The sequence below is a fragment of the Schistocerca gregaria genome, chromosome 2 (genome assembly GCF_023897955.1).
Source record: "Schistocerca gregaria isolate iqSchGreg1 chromosome 2, iqSchGreg1.2, whole genome shotgun sequence".
NCBI lineage: Eukaryota > Metazoa > Arthropoda > Insecta > Orthoptera > Acrididae > Schistocerca > Schistocerca gregaria.
The window spans coordinates 598912909-598935125 of NC_064921.1; the positions used below are offsets into that span (position 1 = coordinate 598912909).

Sequence of the window (22217 nt, forward strand, 5' to 3'; positions counted from 1 at the left end):
GAAAACTAACATGTTGGGAGTGCTGTTAGTTAATGTTGTGTGTTTCCATTGAATGTAGTGGCAGTAGCACATCATGAAGGTAAGTGATGATGAAGCCATCTGTTTCTTTCTAATTTTATTTTGTTTTGCTTCAGTAATACTAATGGTTTTAATGAAATTTGTAAATTTCACAATGTAGTTAAGTGTGGCATAAAACCATCGCCCAGAAAATTTTTAAATGACTTGTTATAACTCTGACCACAATAGAAATGTAATTGAAAGTTAGCACAGCATAATCATTCCTTGCATACTGATGTTACTTTACCAAATCGTGACGTCAGTGTGACTAGAAAGTTATGAAGTTTGTACATTTAGCATACTTTTAAATGACAATAGGGAATAGAAATTACAATGAATGAACCCACATGAAGTGAGTTTGACAGTGGAATGTCGTTGGAAATAATATGAAATCAGTGATATTCAGTGCGTAGTTTCACCAATATACTATATTAACTATCTTAGGTTTCATTTTACATCTTTGTCAGTTATTTCTATTAGAATCAAAAACAAGTTTCTTTGCCCACCATTGGATGTTACAATAGTCCTTTGTCATTCAAGATTATTATGAAATTCTTCAATATGCAGTACTGTCTGACATAATCAGTCATGCTAAAAGAGAAACACAGTCTGTGAAGTCTGCCTAATCTCCAGAAGTTGTTATACCGATCCAAAACTATATTTTAAGGTATCTGTGTCCGAGTTTGCAGAATCGGTTCCAACACTTGCAAAATTATATAAATATTAAAGATGACTTCCTTGTATGTAAGTGTGGTGAGAAGTAATGTCTTTGAATTTATTATGTGAAAGCTCTTAAAGCTTTTTAAATAAAATGAATGTTATTAAAATTTTACATCTGTATTCATTACATTTACATCTTTATTCCTCATCTTTATTCCCTGACAAAGAAAACATTTCTTCAATCGGGAGACCAGTTGGGTGAGATCATTACTGTAGAATGTTTGACTATGAAAGTGACTTCCTCAAGGTTGCTGTTTAAGTTTTGGAAACTAATGAAAATTGAATGGTATTAAGTCAGTACTGTATGCAGGATGATCGGAACACTGAACCCAAGGTGCTGGAGTGTTACAGATGTCACAGTGCTTGTGTGTGGCACATTCCTGCTAATCTTCAATACCAATGAAGCAGCCATTGATACTGAAGTTCCAGGAATACATTTCCACCCCATTATAAGTAAAATCAGAAATTATGATACGTATGTTGTCTGTCATCCCCCCATGAACCATGGACCTTGCCGTTGGTGGGGAGGCTTGCGTGCCTCAGCGATACAGATAGCCGTATCGTAGGTGCAACCACAACGGAGGGGTATCTGTTGAGAGGCCAGACAAACGTATGGTTTCTGAAGAGGGGCAGCAGCCTTTTCAGTAGTTGCAGGGGCAACAGTCTGGATGATTGACTGATCTGGCTTTGTAACAATAACCAAAACGGCCTTGCTGTGCTGGTACTGCGAACGGCTGAAAGCAAGGGGAAACTACGGCCGTAATTTTTCCCGAGGGCATGCAGCTTTACTGTATGGTTAAATGATGATGGCGTCCTCTTGAGTAAAATATTCCGGAGGTAAAATAGTCCCCCATTCAGATCTCCGGGCGGGGACTACCCAAGAGGATGTCGTTATCTGGAGAAAGAAAACTGGCGTTCTACGGATCGGAGCGTGGAATGTCAGTACCCTTAATCGGGCAGGTCGGTTAGAAAATTTAAAAAGGGAAATGGATAGGTTAAAGTTAGATATAGTGGGAATTAGTGAAGTTCGGTGGCAGGAGGAACAAGACTTCTGGTCAGGTGACTACAGGGTTATAAACACAAAATCAAATAGGGGTAATGCAGGAGTAGGTTTAATAATGAATAAAAAAAAGTAGGAGTGTGGGTAAGCTACTACAAACAGCATAGTGAACGCATTATTGTGGCCAAGATAGATACGAAGCCCACACCTACTACAGCAGTACAAGTTGATATGCCAACTAGCTCTGCAGATGACGAAGAAATTGAAGAAATGTATGATCAAATAAAAGAAATTATTCAGATAGTGAAGGGAGATGAAAATTTAATAGTCATGGGTGACTGGAATTCGGTAGTAGGAAAAGGGAGAGAAGGAAATGTAGTAGGTGAATATGGACTGGGGTAAAGAAATGAAAGAGGAAGCCGCGTGGTAGAATTTTGCACAGAGCACAACTTAATCATAGGTAACACTTGGTTCAAGAATCATAAAAGAAGGCTGTATACATGGAAGAAGCCTGGAGATATTAAAAGGTATCAGATAGATTATATAATGGTAAGACTGAGATTTAGGAACCAGGTTTTAAATTGTAAGACATTTCCAGGGGCAGATTTGGACTCTGACCACAATCTATTGGTTATGACATGTAGATTAAAACTGAAGAAACTGCAAAAAGGTGGGAATTTAAGGAGATGGGACATGGATAAACTAAAAGAACCAGAGGTTGTACAGAGTTTCAGGGAGAGCATAAGGGAGCAATTGACAGGAATGCGGGATAGAAATACAGTAGAAGAAGAGTGGGTAGCTTTTAGGGATGAAGTAGTGAAGGCAGCAGAGGATCAAGTAGGTAAAAAGACGAGGGCTAGTAGAAATCCTTGGGTAACTGAAGAAATATTGAATTTAATTGACGAAAGGAGAAAATATAAAAATGCAGTAAATGAAGCAGGCAAAAAGGAATACAAACGTCTCAAAAATGAGATCGACAGGAAGTGCAAAATGGCTGAGCAGGGATGGCTAGAGGACAAATGTAAGGATGTAGAGGCTTATCTCACTAGGGGTGAGATAGATACTGCCTACAGGAAAATTAAAGAGACCTTTGGAGAAAAGAGGACCACTTGTATGAATATTAAGAGCTCAGATGGAAACCCAGTTCTAACCAAAGAAGGGAAAGCAGAAAGGTGGAAGGAGTATATAGAGGGTCTATACAAGGGCGATGTACTTGAGGACAATGTTATGGAAATGGAAGAGGATGTAGATGAAGATGAAATGGGAGATACAATACTGCGTGAAGAGTTTGACAGAGCGCTGAAAAACCTGATTTGAAGCAAGGACCCCGGAGTAGAAAACATTCCATTAGAACTACTGACGGCCTTGGGAGAGCCAGTCCTGACAAAGCACTACCATCTGGTGAGCAAGATGTATGAAACAGGCAAAATACCCTCAGACTTCAAGAAGAATATAATAATTCCAATCCCAAAGAAAGCAGGTCTTGACAGATGTGAAAATTACCAAACTATCAGTTTAATAAGTCACAGCTGCAAAATACTAACATGAATTCTTTACAGACGAATGGAAAAAACTAGTAGAAGCCGACCTTGGGGAAGATCAGTTTGGATTCCGTAGAAATGTTGGAACACGTGAGGCAGTACTGACCCTATGACTTATCTTAGAAGCTAGATTAAGGAAGGGCAAACCTACGTTTCTAGCATTTGTAGACTTAGAGAAAGCTTTTGACAATGTTAACTGGAATACTCTCTTTCAAATTCTGAAGGTGGCAGGGGTAAAATATAGGGAGCGAAAGGCTATTTACAATTTGTACAGTAACCAGATGGCAGTCATAAGAATCGAGGGGCATGAAAGGGAAGCAGTGGTTGGGAAGGGAGTGAGACAGGGTTGTAGTCTCTCCCCGATGTTATTCAATCTGTATATTGAGCAAGCAGTAAAGGAAACAAAAGAAAAATTTGGAGTAGCTATTAAAATCCATGGAGAAGAAATAAAAATGTTGAAGTTCGCCGATGACATCGTAATTCTGTCAGAGACAGCAAAGGACTTGGAGGAGCAGTTGAATGGAATGGATAGTGTCTTGAAAAGAGGATATAAGATGAACATCAACAAAAGCAAAACGAGGATAATGGAATGTAGTCAAATTAAGTCGGGTGATGCTGAGAGAATTAGATTAGGAAATGAGTCACTTAAAGTAGTAAAGGTGTTTTGCTATTTGGGGAGCAAAATAACTGATGATGGTCAAAGTAGAGAGGATATAAAATGTAGACTGGCAATGGCAAGGAAAGTTTTTCTGAAGAAGAGAAATTTGTTAATATCGAGTATAGATTTAAGTGTCAGGAAGTCATTTCTGAAAGTATTTATATGGAGTGTAGCCATGAATGGAAGTGAAACATGGACGATAAATAGTTTGGACAAGAAGAGAATAGAAGCTTTCGAAATGTGGTGCTACAGAAGAATGCTGAAGATTAGATGGGTAGATCACATAACTAATGAGGAAGTATTGAATAGGATTGGGGAGAAGAGTAGTTTGTGGCACAACTTGACCAGAAGAAGGGATCGGTTGGGAGGACATGTTCTGAGGCATCAAGGGATCACCAATTTAGTATTGGAGGGCAGCGTAGAGGGTAAAAATCGTAGAGGGAGAGCAAGAGTTGAATACACTAAGCAGATTCAGAAGGATGTGGGTTGCAGTGGGTTCTGGGAGATGAAGAAGCTTGCACAGGATAGAGTAGCATGGAGAGCTGCATCAAACCAGTCTCAGGACTGAAGACCACAACAACAACAACATGTTGTCTGTCTGAAGAATATTACACACCACTTTACAATAACTCAAGAGTGCCATGTACAAAAAATTACATTGTTGTGCAGGGATTTGGGAACACTGTTTATTCATGAGAAAATTATAAAACCATCTCTTTAACCCCTGAAGCCTTGTTTGTTATACTAGTAATAAGAATTTTGTGTATAATACATACCACAAGAATATTGTAGGAGGAAGGTAAGGAATGTCTTTATTTGATATTGTATACTACAAAGAACACAGATACAATATAGTATGCCAGTAAATAGTCATAACCTGCAATATAAATTGCTACTTTTTTTTAATAATAATGTTTTAATGACCAAGAGTGTGTTGACTGTTATGAGCATATTTGTCGCTTTCATAATTATATCCACTTATATCTTTGGCAGGCAGCTAAAATTGATGAAGCATTAGGAAAAAGTTTTAATGAACAGCCGCGCCTTGTTGAGGAAGAAACATCCATAGGACATGAAGGAGCTACTGCTGTTTGCAAATGTCCATCATGTGGTCTTGATATGGTACCAAAATCACGCAGAGATAATCAAGGCTGGTACATTGGTTGTCTGGGCTTTCCTGCTTGCAGGAATGCTGTTTGGTTACCGTCCTGTGTACAACACGTGGAAGTTAAAAATGAGCATTGTAGACAGGTAACACTGCTTTGAATTGCAATTGGTTAAAAGAAACTTATCTCTTCTACAGTAAAATAAGTATATTACTTTCATTGGCAGATAACTAATGACAAGGGGAACTTCTACTTAGAGATCGGTATCCAGTGTCATCTTTTGTCTGTTAAACTAATAAAATGTTACCTTCTGAATTTAATTTTCAGCTTACTACTTTTTAGAATATAATTTTCATTTGTGGTCCTCTTGATCACAAATTTTTCTAATTATTTCTTGGAAGCTTTGCCATCATATTTGTAGGATAAATGATAGTTATATCTTCTAAATAATAGATAAGTTTTATCTTATCATATATTTCACACTACTTCAACACAAAAGAAATAGGATTGCTTCCATTACTATGGAACTATTTATCTTAAGTGTGTTAGAATGGGGGACTGTATTTCAACATAGAACTGTGTTTGTATTCTGTCACAAGTTTCATTAAAATTTATCAACTCATGCAGTAGGCATTACATTCCACTGTAAAATGTTATATATGAGACCAGACACAAAAGAAACAAGATATTTGCCCAGAATTTGTGTACTTAAGTAAATATGTTCAATTAGTGGTTGTCACTGTCAAAGTAGGGCTCACTTGAAGCTACACATATGTGCATTCATTCCTTCTATTGCTCACAACATAAGAATTGCTCACTAAGTGGAAACTTGTTTCCAGCAACATTAATTACCTTGGTAGCAGAATATCATACACCTGAAATAATTTGACCAGTATTTAGAAACATTAATCACAAACAGAAATGCATACTGCTCGCAGTATAATGAAACTATAACAGACCAGTCAGAAAATTCAGCTGACTGCTGGCCCCAAATTTACAGTGTGTTGAGTCATTTTTGGATGGATTAGAAAGACTGAAGAAGAAAGGCAGTAATGTGGTGAAGTATTTTTCAGCTTAAAGATGAGAGTGGTATGGAAGTGAATTTGGACTGTAGTGACACAGAGCTCAGAGACGAATATAGTTGTCATAGCAGCACTGAGGAAGTGCCAGTTTGGAAAAGAAAGAAATTAAATGCCAATCAGGAACATGAGAAGACTGTTTACTTGAATGAATTATATCATAAATAATGTTCTAAAATTATCATTGGTTCCTAAAGGCAATCCAGGTGAATGGTAAAACACTACTTTAATAAGGTCATATCTATTTTTAGCCCCTGCACCTAATTCTGCAAACACACACACAGCATTTAGTCTGTGTCCTGTCAACCCATTACTACCTTTTGCAGTTTGGACTGTAAAGATCTTTTCTCCCTGGTTCAGTTCAGGTACTGTGCTGTACCTCTTCACCAGCTGTCTGGTCTACACATCCAGTTTTTACCATTCTTCTCTATCCTCTGCTGCTATTCAACAATTGCATAGTGCATCACATCAGTTGTGAATATCAATGCTGGCATTTAAATTGAATATTTAAATCTGGAAATATTTGAGTTTCCCGTCTTGCAAGTCATATCTTACCAAAGTACAGGATGCAGTTCATTTTTTGGCAAAAATATTTAGCTCCTTACTACCAAAAAGTCAATTAGGACTAGAAATGAAATCCAGGTTATATTTGACAAGTTGTGTGGTGTGTAGATTATGATTTGTGGTAACACCCTATGAAAGCCTCCAGTTCCATATGGATGAGGATCCTTTTGAGTTTTGGACACATTTGTCGGCTGTTTTTTTTATCCCTTTGTGCAATTTTCCATTCATAACTTGTGCCACACCATAACTGATTGCCATGTTCTTTTGAAACGGCCATTTTTAACATGTAATCACTAAGAAATTTTTATTAATAATGAGTGCCTATTTGATGTGTAATAATTTTTTTATTTGTAGATCTGAAGCTTTATTTCAGTTGGAATGGGATACGAAATTGTGTCGTGTAAATTCCAGCACAGGACCTACATTGTGAGACATAAACACTCTGAGTATTTTAGTCAGGGACTATTACCAGGTGTCATTTACTTCATCTCTGATGGAAACCATTTAACTGAATCTGGAAGTCATCTTTTGAATTACTTATTTCTAGTGTGTACCTGATATTTTTTCCAGTCTCCATGAAACACTTTGTGATTCACTATACTTTTTTTTATATATTCTGGAGCATATAGAAATGCCAGTTACCAGTTTGCCTACCTCATGACAGTTACATAATTTTTATAATCACTCCAGTCCATCATGAAAGATGCAGCAAACATTTTCTCACTTGTGTTATCAGTTAACAGTGACTTCCACCCAGTGTCAAGCCTTAAGCTGTACTGACCTCTATAAATTAAAGTGAAGTAACTCTAAAAAATTTTGACAGCTATATGGTAAATTTGGGTACAGTAGCGGAACACTTTTGTTAGAATATTAAAATGTAAGTTATTCGAAGATTGTGGAGAAAAATTAAGAAGAGCAGTGGCCAGTTTGATGAGAAAACTAGAAAGGGATTTATTAATGAGTAAAACATAATAGCTGTGTGAAATTAAGTGTCTCCATTTTTCTTTTTCCATTCAGTGGAGATATACTGTACCACACGTCTTTTAGTGTCCATCTCTCCATCATTATTTATTTTTTGTACTAGACTGCTGTGTGTGTGTGTGTGTGTGTGTGTGTGTGTGTGTGTGTGTGTGTGTGTGTGTGTGTGTCCGTGTCCGTGTCCGTATATCAGGCCTGGCCAATATTTGCACTCCCAGAGCATGCTTGTGCTCTGCAAGCGCAAGGTGTGTGAGTGATACACCTATATTCTGAAAGCTGTCCATGTGGGAAACATAGGACAACATGCTTGCAAAACTTCTAAGAGGGTAAAAATTGCAGCATACTTTTATAAGCAGGATTTTAACACTAGTGTGTATTTCAATTTCTTTTTCTTTCTACCAAAGCAGTAAATTTCTTACTTAATTCAATAAATACATTGCACAGTGCTAATACAATAAGAAGAACTACTAAAGGCTTTACGTACAGGCAATTAAAAGTAAGTTTTGGTGTTTATACATTTATACATATTTTGATTATTAGCGCCTTAAAATCTGTTAAACATGAACTTTAGTGGGATTTTGTGAGTTTCATTGCTGGAAAAACCATTTGCACACATACATTGAAATGACTTTAGCAGCTTCTCTTTGCAATTGAAGATATTACTCTTGAAGTAATATTTTACAGAAGTCTTGTAAATTCCTGGGTTGTAAAAACAGGTCATTTAGCCAACTGCTAAAATATACACCTGTCAGCTGAAGTTGGAGGTTATCAGGAAGTACATCAGCAGCTTAAAGTGAGAATGTGACAACGAAAACAATCAATTATTGACAAAATTATTTAATTGGATAGATCAAAAATCTACTCACCAAGCAGCAGCAGAACACACACATAAAAGATTGTTGTAATTTGCAAGCTTTTGGAGCCAGTGGCTACTTCTTCAGGCAGAATGGTTGAAGAGGAAGGAAAAGGACTGGAGAGTTCTAGGAAAAGCGGTAAATTTTGGGAAAGTAACCCAGAACCACAGGTCAGGGGAGATTTACTGCATAGGATGAGAGGGGAAGATTGATCATCCCATACGGTAAGTCTCCCCTGACCTGTGGTTTGGGTGGCTTTCCCGAGATCTACCCATTTTCCTAGACTTCTCCAGTCCTTTTCTTTCACCTTTTTTCGTCCTCCTCCTACCCTTCTGCCTGAAGCCAAAGCCACTGGCTCCAAAAGTTTGCAAATTACAGCAATCTTTTATGTGTGTTCTGCCACCACTTGGTGAGTAGATTTTTTATCTATCCAATTAAATAATTAAAGTGGGAATGGGTTGACAGATAAATTGTAATCAGTCTTTAGTTATAGAAAGTCTTGGAATCTCTTTGACAGCTCAGTGAAAAGTGTCAGTTACTGAAATGTAGTCAATCATGTCTCGTCCACAAAATGACTGCCTTGAGTTTTGGGAAATGTTCCATGTCATGAACATGAAGCTGTTTCTTCCATAGAATTAATTTTTGTTTGATAGCATCTCTCTTGTCTACCATATCTTTTTCCAAATGAATTTTCTCTTGCATTAAAGATTTAAGGATTTCAAATAATTGGTGATGTTGACCATGAAAGATTATGTCATTGTTCTGTTTACCCTTAACTCAGCTTTTTTTCCCTAATTGCTGCCTTACAGTGAATGTTTTTGTAGCACATAATAGTGGCATATTAAGCACGTTGCATGGCCTTCAAGCTATATGAAAAGTAAAGAAATTTCCATTCAGTATTGAATTATGTGTTCTTTCCACTTTTTACTTTTTTGGGCAAGAGGACAGTTTTCCTAATGTAGAATGTAAATCTAATTTAAAACAGTTGGCATTGTTAGCAAACTATGGTAAGCCAATAGTCTTGCTGTAGCATCATCCGGCTGCAGCCTTCCTTTTCCTTTACCACTTGGCCCCCCAATCCCACTCGCCACTGTGCTAAGAGAATGAGGCAGGAGTGTGGTCAGAGATTTAGCAAAATGCTGTTTGGCCAGGTCTGCTATATATGTTATATCCGACAAATTCTGTGTACTTCCTTACTACCTTAGTTTTCTTGTTTCTCTAATCTTAATTAGTCCAATTTGTAATTTAAAAATATTTCAGTGTGGGCCAGATGTAAAATTGGTGCACTTCAAGTTTAGCCAGGACAGAGCAAGAGCATATTATGGATCTGAACATACTGGCTGCTTAGGAGGCTGTGATCAGCAGCTCTTAGAGCTGTTAGATGTTGGAGCCATTACGGCATGTGGTAGGTGCAGCTGTATCATAATAAAGTTCAGTATAGTAAAGTGTGCAGAAGCAGAAAATTGAAGACAAAAAGAGGCTGAACTACCTCTACTCCTACTGTAATAGCTGTAAGTAGTGCATGTGCATATATAAAGGAGCAGAATTATGTTTGTTTTTGTTGTGGTCTTCAGTCTGAAGATTGATTAGATGCATCACTCCCCACATTATCTGTCCTGTGCAGGTTACCTCATCACTCAATAACTGCTGTAACTTAATTCCAGTTGAACCTGGTTACTGTAGTCAACATTTGTTTTGCTTCCACAATTTTTATCCCCCAAATTTCTCCCTCATACCAAACTAACTATTCTCTGATGCTTCTTCATTTGTCCTTTCAACCTATCCTTCTTTTACTCAGTTTGTGCACTAAAGACCTTTTCTTCTCCACTCGACTCAGTACTTCTTCATTTGTTATCTCATCTATCCATTCTTCTTTAATACCACACTTTCTTGTCTTTACTGTTTGGCTAGAAATAGAAATACAAAAATGTGGTATGTGTTATACTTTAATCTCGTGATTCATATAAAGTTTGAAGACACTATCCATTGTGTTCAACTGATTTTTCATTTATAACAATAATGTAAATTTCTGAAAAGAAATGTATGTAAAATAAGAGAAAAGCATCCTCTCACCCATAGAGGTTTAGTGTGTGCTACACAGGAACATGCAATAGAGAACAGTTAATACTAGCTACTGAGTTCTTTCTTTTTTTTTCTATTAAGAGTACCACAGTCATGCACACACACAGACAGCCAAATGTACCAGCTAGCAGTGACAGTTCCTTTGCCCCCTCTACCAGAATTAAGATGTCAGTAGCAAACCTTAAATTTTTTATATCTTCAAATTTTTTTAACGAATTTCTCCTTTGTTACTTCACTGCCTTCTCAGTGGACTCACTGAATAACATGGAGGTAGGGTATGACTGTCTCACACCCTTCTCAGCTACTACCTCCCTTCCATGTTCCTCGACGCTTACAACACAGTCTGGTTTCTGTACAAGTTTTTGCTCCATGTACTGTACGTTGCCCTTTCTAATTTTGAAAACTCAGCACTGGGGGAGGGGAAACCACACCCACATCGTCAGACTAAGTTTCCAGACCAAGCTTATCTCAAGTAGAACAAAAATAAATTGTGATTGGGACTATTACTTTTTATTTTCATCAAAATCCACAGTTTTCCACTACTTGACCAAAAACGTTTCACCTTCCACTTGTAGGTCCCACATATTAAGAACCAATCTGAATGTGGCAGTTAATGGCACTTCAGACATCCTTAGGAGGTTCTTGGAGTTATGTCATTTGTTACAAATACACCTTTTTATTTACATACTTTATTCTATGCTACAATAAATTTATCATCTATTCACAAATATGATGAAGCATTTATTACAGATTGTCGACAATTGAATGTGTATTGCATAATGGGAAAATAAAGCTGGGAATGGTGACAAATAAGAATACAAAAATATGATGCATGTAACATTTTAATTTGCTAATTCATTTAGTGTGGTGTAATGCGACACCAGTTTCCATCAAGATACAATCTACAACTACTGTATCATATACTACACAAGTTACCAGATACCACGACTTCATCATCTATTTACAAGCAGGAGACTGAGAGAAGAGATTCAAGAACATTTAGCTAACTGAAAATATCCATTCCTTTTGCAATGTTCTGCTGGTTCTTGTTTCTGACAAAATGCGCTACCATATATTGCACTCTTCTTTACATTCATTACCTGATAGAAAGGTGCTTTATCAGTTGGAGCATCACTACTAACAATGTAGGAAAAGATAGACTGCTACTTACCGCAAAGAAGACACATTAAGTTGCAGACAGGCACAATTAAAGGGACTTACACAAAGCTTTTGGTCACAGCTTCTTTTGCTGATGAAGGCCATGGCCAAAAGCTTTGAGTGTCTTTTAATTGTGCATGTCTACAGCTTAACATGTCTTCTTTACGGTCAGTATCAATCTATATCTTCCTACATTGTCGATATTCCTATTTGGAGTTTCCATTGTTTGAAACATCACAATTGTGTTGATAAGGACTAAGTCCAAAAATGGTCTATCTTATTTAACAGATTACACATTAGTGAATGTATAACAAGTTTTCTCTTGTCCCCTTGATATTATGGGCATTGTCATTCCCATTCTTCCTTTGTGGTGCGCATCATATCTTGAAGGCAGGACTCGACAATGTCAAATAAACCACCCGACCCAACAACAGGTGCCACGAAAGTAGTATGATGTTTATCATTGTCCTGGCTTACAGGTAGCCTGTGTCCATCCATTTCATGATACATGCTCATAAAGAAAACGTACATCCAAACAGTAGATTATCTAATTCATTACAGAAATAAACTTTTTATACTGTCGATCATCATTTGTTGGTTTGAGAAATGCTTGTGCAGCACATCACTTCTCCAAAATGATATGTAACACTACACTTTCCCTTTTGCCTTCTGTTCCCAGTTCAGTTGTACTAGCTTTGAGTTTTCGCAAAATGTATGTCGTTGGACCCACTTCCTTCTTTGCAGCCTCAATCCTCACCTACATATTTCCCCCCCCCCCCTCCCCCCCCTCCACTTCCAGCAGCTTCATACGTCTTCCTGCCCCTTATATTAGTTATATTTTTATGCAGACCACCTCTGCTGTCTGATGCTTAGTGCTCTTGAGCTACTGCTGAGAAAAACATGTAGCAACTCTCAGTAACTAACACAGATCCACTGAGTCTTGTTATGCCAAATGAAAAACTGCATGAGTAAAAGCAGCGGCTAAATTAGCACTCCAGCTACTGAAGTGGTGCTAAATTAAAAGTCTTGCACCAGACTGTGTATATAACACTCTTATTTTTCATGTTAGTCACTTTTATTATTGCACCCATCCCTCATCATGGATCCCTTACCCTCTTCCACACTGATTTAGTAATCTCCTTCTATATCCTCCCTTCTCTCCATCCCTAAAGTTCTGCCATTGCTTCCTGCACCTCTGCTTCACATGTACCCCCATTTCATATGAATTACTCCAGCCCACCTCCAGAAAAATGTTTTACAATGTTGATCAGTCGATATGAATGTATTTGAGAATGGTTATCGAATAGAGGAAACCTGTATGTTCCAGGTGGAACATTTCAGTAATATAAGCTAGTCTTCATTATGCTATCCATTGCATAATATATTTATCTCCGTAATTTTCCAGATATATGTCAGTTTGCAGTGACAGACCTCTGCACTTTTGAGAAGGGCCTTTTGAATTTTTTGTTGATACTGCAAGAGTACGAAAGTTTACTAGATTGTTTAGTACATCAAATTGCAAAGGTGCTCATTGTGGTGATTGGGTATATGATTTGTGTTTACACATCATCATATAACATTAGCAGTGTATGAAAATCAATGCCTAGTGATTATAATGATCAACATTAAAGCCTTAATTTAAATAGACACCGAGTTAGTGTGACACGAATGGTGACAGCAGCCTGTTAGTGTCTCAAACTGTTTCTGCAGTCATAGTGTACAGGAACTGCAGAACCTGATGTCTTGAGTTAGGTGACAATATCCACACCTCTGATCATCACAAACAATGAATTTACAAGATAAAAATATGTCATGATTATGAACTCGTGATGAGAACAGAATAAAGTGATCTGATGATGTGTCCTCTGTCTTATTTCCAATAACAGGTCAAATTTAAATTTGAAGAACACTTCAGGGGGTAATTTTTTATGTTCTGGAGTTTTTACTTCCTGCACATAAACATGGAGGTAGTTCTAGTATGGTTCGAACCACAGTTCCCTCCTCTTCTGTTGGTCCTATTGTTACGTAGCAATACTGATTTATATATAAGGATTATATGGACATTCTGTAATGCCTAATGCATCTGTGTAACGAGAGTATTGGCAACCATTCGCATGATTCAGTTATATCATCTCCTTAGCCACCAGAAAACATCCTACTTGAATGTTATTTAGTATCTGTGGTCAACATCAGAGAAAAGAATCCTTCTATACAATTTTTACAACTCAGTCCCGGGGTACAGATTTAAAAGTAAAAACTAGCGAACTGGAAGGATAACGCCACACACTGCCCAGGCTGTACCAAGTTGTCAGTGAGGATTCTAACATCAGGAGAACTAAGCCTGTCAAAACTGTATGATGCCAACAGCATACGTAATATGTCAATAGAACATGGGGGCGAGGGACACATATAAACAAGCAACCATACAATCTGTGGTGGAATATGAGCAGATGTGGCTTCTAAACTAGCAAACACACAAGTCATTTGAGACAGTGGCAACCTTACTGTGCTGCCTCAGACATCAGAAATTCTTTGCAATACACACAGTGCCAGTGTACTCTCTTAGCGGCCATCATAACGAGTTAGTTGGTTGCCAACATCGTAGGTTCCACATCCATTGTTGCCGGACATTGTCGGCAAGTGCAGATATAAAATCCCTGCCCCCTTAAAATGGGCACATAAGGTCGAAAGTGCCCAGGTCTAAGTATTAAACTACATTGCCCACTGACACAACACTACAGGTGAAAGAATCACTAATTTCTGTAGTCTTTGTAATTCTGCTTTCACTACTTGTTTAGTAGCAAATGGCAAGTATGGCAAAACTTGGGGGTTTGCAGAAGACTTAAACTGAATACGTCCCAGAAAATCTCTTGCTTTACCCAGTGCTGGCCCAGACAACAGTTTATGGTACTGCACGAGCGACTCAAGGTTGTGAAACAAATTACTGGTGACGCCAAATTAATGTTGTCAATGACTTAGAAAACAAATGCTGTAAAAGCGTCCAACCCAAGAATATTTGACACAGAAGCAGAATTGCCCACTAATAATGTTGTTTGGTGCTCCACATTCATATATATTATGCCACCACAAGCAAGACTCCTCAACAAAATTTGTTGACAACTACAGAAGGTCACTGTTCTGTTGACTATTTGTAACAGGGAAGTACCCAGCTCATGGTATGTAGCTAAATTGATTATTGAGGCCGTATCCCCAGTATAGAGTTGAAACTCAACTGAGCGTCCAAAACTAGACAATTATGCCACGAGCTTATGAGCCACTTGCCAGATACATGAGCTTGGCATGGAAGGCGCTTGGCTTGGGGATTGTGTTGACAGATAGCTGGTCAACATTGAAAATGTTAGCTGTGGAATACAGACAGCAGCAGTTTGGTCCCTGCAGTTGCACTTAAAACAAACTTTATTTAAATGCAAACATTTCCTCTGCCGCTTATGTTGGGTGTGGCAACTGGGGCGAGCCCTACAATCTAAAGAACTGCCTGATGCTGCAGGAGGACAGCCTTTACTGTCTGCCATTCTGGACCAGAAATTGTGATGACCATTTCGCCTTTTGTGTGAAGGTTGGTTGGACGACGGTAAAAACTGATTCCTAGTATCTACCTTATTTATTAAGTTACATAATGGAGTGGTGTCAAGACTGCTTTGTGACCCTCAAGGGTGGTCTGGGATCATTGGCCTCTAGGGATCAAGACCGTGCTGTGTCCACTGACAACATACTACGGGAAAAACAACAGTAGTCCACTTCTGCTAAGTGGCACTCATTGGCAATGGCTTCATGGGCCACCACAGACAGCTCACACAACTGTGGCACATCAGCTGGAGATGGGTGAGGTGGCTCTGAGGCCTTTGCTTGAAATGACTTATTTCTAGCTAATCGAATACTTAAATCACAGGTGATGGAATCCACATAGGAGACACAACACTGATTACAGTCAAACTTACAATCTCTAGACAAACCAAGTAACTCTGCAAGCCATTCCATGTACAATTCATTACTTTGCTGTTGCCACTGATTTAACTTGAGGCGTGTGGCCACAGCATGCAATTTATGCTCAAAGTGTGCAGTCAGTGCCATATGCAACTCAAATTTCAATGAAGTGGAGACCATGTGCAGACAAAGCTTTTGCACCATGTTTATAGGTAACAAGAAGAAAGGATGAGGGCATTAATATTCACAGGGTCACTAACTTTTCTTGCCTTGGAGTAGAGCAAGAAAAGGTTCAGCTGATTGTCCCACTTCTCCGAACATACATCAGATGGCCCAAAAGCCAGACAGGGAGCCAGGGAAGGTGGAACCTGTTGCCGCAGTTGCTCTCAAGATGTCAACACCTGCAGAAGCACAGCATGTTGTTGCTTAGATGCTGCTGCTGCTGCTGTATTTGCAGCATTTGCTGCCATTATTCCATAAACCAGTTCTCAATGATGGTGCAAAACAACCAGTGTGCGCAAGACATGCTTGTCACTACTTTTACAACACATTCCTGGGGCATGGGTTTAAAAGTAAAAATTCATAGAATAATGCTGCATACTGCCCGGACCATACCAAGTTGTCAACAGAGAGAGAGAGATTCTAATGTCTGAAGAACTAAACCAACTGAAACTGTACACAAGCCAGAAACGTGAACAGCACACATAATATTTCAAGAGAGCAAACAGAGAGAGAGAGAGAGAGAGAGAGAGAGAGAGAGAGAGAGAGAGAGAGAGAGAGAGATCAACAAGCAATTGTCTGTGTGTGGTGGAATATCAATGGGTCTGGCTTCGAAACTGTCAAATAGACAAGTGGACTGATTAAATAGACAAGTGAACTGAATTGGCAGCCACCTTACATTGTTGTCTCGGACAGCAGAGGCTCTTTCAAATACACATGGCATGGGTTCACCCTGTTGGTGGCTGCCATAACCAGTTTGCTGGCTGCCAGCATCATAGGTTCTGTGTCCTTCATTGTTGTAGCATTACGAATACCAAAAGAATTACTGAAATAATCAGTGTTGTATTCTAATCTCATATGGTTCAAAATTACTCTCAAAACATTCCTTGATTTGTATGTACACGTTCTGTAATGAATTGCAGGTACAGAAGAGGTCCAAGCTTGTCACAGTTGCTATCTGGTTTTGTGTCATGTGGTATTGCGAAACTCTTGTGATATTTTGATTTTAATCCCTGATTTGCAGGCCATGAAACTGGCCTTTGGTGGAATAACGTGTCAGGCTACATGTATTAATCAAAGCTGTAGCAGTGCACTGGTCTTTTTCCACATGGTTACGGCATGATTTTTGTGATTATCTGTCCAGCAAATAAAGTAGGGTAGCTGGGTGTAAAGGTCTGCAATTTTCAGTTTTTCTGATATTGTGGTCAATGATGGGTAGATTTTCCCACAATTTCAAATTGAAGTCATGGATTGGATTTGCAATTTATTAAAAGAAAGATGAATTTTACCCCACAAAATGCGATAAAGCCCCACATTGCAGGTCTTTGCCCAATTTGAGATAAAATTGGATAAAAAAGGATGTGTGCATAATAAGGACACTTGAAGTAACATTTGTAACATTGTTGTATTTTATCAAAGTTACCCAATACAAATATCTCATAAATTTGAACATAATGATTAAAAATATCACTACAAAAAGAGTACTTTCTTCCACTGCTAAGTTTCTAAAATTTCAGGTGCCGGAATGCGCCTCTTCAACCATATGATTCCCCACCCTTTGGAATAAAATATAAAAATCACAAGTTTGGTTTTTGAAAGTTGACCTATATTCTAACAGTGGTGTGGGGCAAGGAAAGAGGAAAATATGTTGAGTGCCATCGGCAAAGGGATGTGAGGAGAAGGATGTTTATGTATCAGCTCAGAAGGCTACCAATCTTAGCCCATGTGTGCCGTGTGTGCATTTGATCAGCAGCTGTGGCATAAATTGTGACACAGAAGAAAGATTTCATGAAAGCACATTATACAGACACACACATTCTAACATTCCTTATGTTATTTATTTCTCTTTGACGCATATAAAACAAGTTTGCTGGCAGTCATAAACAAAACACAGTCAACATGAAGGTTACTAATATGTACCAATCACAAGTTTGGAACATAGCTCGACTTATATTGGGTATACGGACTTAATGGACGGTACACACACACACACACACACACACACACACACACACACACACACACACACACACAACCTGGCCTAGTGCCATTGCCCACACATCACATGTCCATCCATTATCATGTTCACCAGCATGGTGCAGCAGCAAATTGTAGCTACATAAACATTGTGATTTAATACATGTGCACTACTTTAATCTCTGGTGCCAACTTGTTCCCGTGAGTTAAAAAAGAAATCCGTGGTAGGTGTTGGAACCCTGTTCCAGTTGAAATTAAGCCCCTCTTTCTTCTCCATGAAAGGAGTGTTAGTAGGGCAACCGGAAAGATTTCAATTGCTGAGGCTGAGCTTTCTAGGTAGCTAGTAAACGTTGTACTTTGTTACATCCTCTGAAAAAGTTATTGTATTAAGGAACCATGCTGTGCTCATCACTGTGCCTTTCGATGCTTTCATTATCATATCTTCGGTGGTAATGAAAGACTCTTCCTGCGACTCAGTAAATTTGTAGGCTCCTGGAAGTTGTTTGTGAAATACACCTTCTTAGCCTTGTTCTTGGTATATTGAAACTATCTTGGCCAGAAAGAGCTGGAATGAGTTTTTGGTTTTTCCCTATACTTTTCTCAAATGAAGTCAGTGTGTGATAGGGAAATGTGATTCTTTCTTGAAGTCCGAGGTGGTGGTGGTGGTGGTGGTGGTGGTGGTGGTGGGGTTGTTGTTGTATAGCTGAGCTAATATCATAATGTGAGAAGTATGAATCTGATTCCGAAGATCCTGGCTGTTTGGTCCATACTAGATCTTTCTTCCCCAGTAGCAAGCTTTTATTTTCGTATGTATTCTTCTTCCATTCGTTCTTTATTGGGTGTCAACAATAGAAGCACATATTTGTATGCTTTGCCATGACATTCCCCCTAAATCTTTATTTTAGACAGCAATATTATACCTTCAAGTATGACATCATCACACAGTGTGTGTTGAATGTCATCTTTACCTGGTTTTCATTGAAGAATTGTCATCACATTGTTAGATCTGTAGGGATTTATCCCAAACACCTGCAAGGATTTGCTTCATTTCTCATTTTCTGACAAATGCACCATTGCTGATTTTGGGGACCAATTGGAGCAATTATTTCCATTTGAAAGTGAAGCTTAAACAAAGTTGTGCAATCCAGTAATCCATTTAATCATCTTTTCAAATCCTATGTTACATAGTATTCAAGTAAAACATCAGAAAAGTTGTATATAAGTAGTAAAAAATGGACCTATCTCATGTTCTCACCTCTGGAACGATCTCCCGGGATGAACCTTCATGAAACAGTGAGCTACAGTAAGACAAACAAGCCACCTGGTGGTCAACTCCTGAATCGATTGCAGTCAGTTCAAAAGCTAGGTGTGGGTTTTTACCCCAGACAGGACTTTGCCCCCACATACCCTACTACACGTGGTTTCCTATCCACTTCATTACATTTATTTCTCCTAGTGTGGCGTATAGTGTGTGGATCAGAACACAACTCCAAAGACCCAGATTTCAATTCTTGGTCAATCCAAGGATTTTTCTGTCACTTCACACTACTTTGTCTTACAGCAGTGATTTGGGATTATGGAAAATGCTGAGTAGCATTGTTGTTTGGAGTCCATGTCAAACTGTAGGTCTCCCTACAACTGGCTGGATGAATCAATTTGAAGGTTGGAGGAAGGTAAGGGCATGCCACAACTAATAGGACCTGTGGCATAAAGAATTGCTGTTCAAACCAACCTTGGGTTGTGGAGAGTTTTATTGTTTTATTCTTTCTGATCCTTACTGTTACGGCTAATTCGTAAGTACTTTTCTGGGAATGTTGTTATGCAGAAGAGTGTGCCTCAGTAAAGTGTTTGCACTGACACACTCAGTCTAAAGCATATTTTACACATTGAAAACCTCTCCATATTTTCATTTGGTTCAGTGCCTGCCCTCTCTTTGTTCTGTGGACTACACATTATTATTACAGTTTAATTTTTTGTGTCACCGACTAAACATAAAACAAACATAAATTCTGGAAACATAAAACATTTTACTCGCTTAAGTATAATCTGTAAAGAATTTGGCTGTTCAAGACAATTACCTAAAACAAAAGGCTGATTCGATATTTTTTAAGTCATTAAAGTTCCTAAAACTTTGTATGATGTAAAGTTTGTGCATAGCTACTAAAGATAATGTAATTAATGAATCTTTGTATTAGGGATAGTTTACCTCTCCTTCGTAACTCGTGTAAGAAATGTGTTCTTCAGGAGAAAGAAAAAGCAATTTTCAAGTAATCCAAAATGTTCTGCATTCACTGTGGCAGGAGAACACACACACTGTCCTCTCCAGGTTTGTGTGGGTTCAGTACTCCTGAGATGTAAGACATTTGACATTGAAAGAAGTAGTGCTTATCCTAGGATAGAGTCTTTTCTTACTTGTGTGCTTTTTGTGACTATAACCTGTGCAGTGGAGTCAATAAAACCATAAAGCAACTTGAACAGGGAAGCTTAATCCTGCCCTGCAGCAGACAGAGAGGTAATTTCCATGTGATTTATTAGTTTCCATCTTTTATTTGCAGTATAGTTGCAGCATGTGATCAGTAAATAATCTGTGAAGTCTGTATCCCTTTCTGTTTTGTTGTCAATGTAAGGATTAATATATTTTCAAGCTTAGCTATTTTATACTTTTTTTCCAATTTAACCATTTTAATCCTCATTCGAGCTCATTATTCTGTGAGTAAAATTTGAGTTGTGTACTAAAAGAAATGAGAATAAATATGTCATCCTTGTACTTTGTGTATGTTTTAAGTGGAGGTTTAGAATGGCTTGCCTTTCTGTTCAGTTCTGATCAGTTTGCATGCACTTTCTTCTTTTTGCTGCTCTCTCTCTGGGAAAGTAATAGTTTTAAAATTTCAATTATAAACTGAACATCTGTTTCTGTCAATTTTTTTCCCTTACAGCAGGTGGGAAGTGGAGACTTCTCCTGCAATTTTTATAGCCCAACCAAACCATCTAATTACTATGTTATATAGCCAATTTCAGTGACTTTCTCACATTGCATTTGGGAAGAGTGCAGTTCATGTCCTAGTCAGACCATGCTGATTTAGCTTCCCTTACTCATCTCAAGAAATTTCAGAACAGTTTCTCCAACAAAGATATGACAGGTTTGCTCTGCAGTCTGAGTTAAAGTTCTGCCTTTGTAGTCTCAATATTGACATGAGTTGATCTAATTTTTCTTGCTTTGAATCTAAAGTATGATAACAAATGTCACACTGATCAGGTATGAATAAACATCATAAAGTTTGCAGGTTGTTTGCTGTATGCTGACAGTTTCAGTATTTCAGTTTTTCTTGATAGTTGTGGCTGCTTGGGTTCGTGCTAGACTACAAATCCAAAGGTTCAGAGTTTGATCCCTGGTTGGTCCCGTCATTTTTTCTCCCACTTTTACTACATTTGCCTCTGGCAATGATTTGTTAATGTGAAACGCGGCAAGCTTTATGTGATTTAGCATCTGCGTTAAACTGTAGGTCCCCTTATAACTGTGTCAGTGAGCTCAAAGTTAAAAGGAAGATGAGGACACACCATCTAAAACAGAACCGTACCTAGTGAAGTACTTTGGTGGTCTGGCCAGTTTTTGAAAATTTCGTCTCCTTTCATGACTTTGCCTATTGTTTTTTCCCCCTTTTTTAATTTCCAATCATTTCTTTGGATCATGTAGACCACTCTTGTGGCGAGAAGTTCTCTCCCACTCATTGCCTCATGTTAAGCACTGTCTGTTCTCATGATTTTTATGCAAATTTTTCAGATTTTTCTGAATTTTTTCCCAGTCTTTCTTCCTTTTTTTTATCTTTTTCTATCCTCTACCTCTCATTTTTACCATTTCCACCATTTCTAACACTCCACACCGTCCTCTGATGCCAGTATGAATCCCACCACATAATACATCCATTCTTTTTGAAAACTTGCTTTTGCCCTATCAAAATTAAGGTCCAACATTCTGTTTCTTGAAACTTGCTTGTCCCTTGGAGTTACTCCTAAAAGCCTAACATTGGAAGTCCCTGTTTCTGGATGTAATCCTACTCTACACCAGCCTCTTTTACAGTTTCAAATACAGCAATCTCTTACACTTACCCAACTGATCTGTGGCCTATGTGGCTCATCTGCCAGTGTCCACTCCACCAGACATCTCTCCTTCTACAAGATCCTGCAGTTGTCTGCCCCTCATGTTTCCTTGGATGGTATAATCTGCCAAACCAACTTCATACTGCAACAACATGCCATACTTCACCTCAAAAAGCTATCC

The 22217-nt window shown here is 38.3% G+C and overlaps 1 protein-coding gene across 1 annotated transcript in view; it reads left to right on the plus strand.

The window, feature by feature from the left end:
- Positions 1-22217, plus strand: part of LOC126334534 (DNA topoisomerase 3-alpha-like) — a 178414-nt gene that overhangs the window by 114889 nt on the left and 41308 nt on the right. Inside the window, exons 12-13 of the mRNA XM_049996890.1 lie at positions 4970-5227; positions 9818-9962. Coding sequence (XP_049852847.1) covers positions 4970-5227; positions 9818-9962 — 403 coding nt within the window. The remainder of the gene's footprint in view (positions 1-4969; positions 5228-9817; positions 9963-22217) is intronic.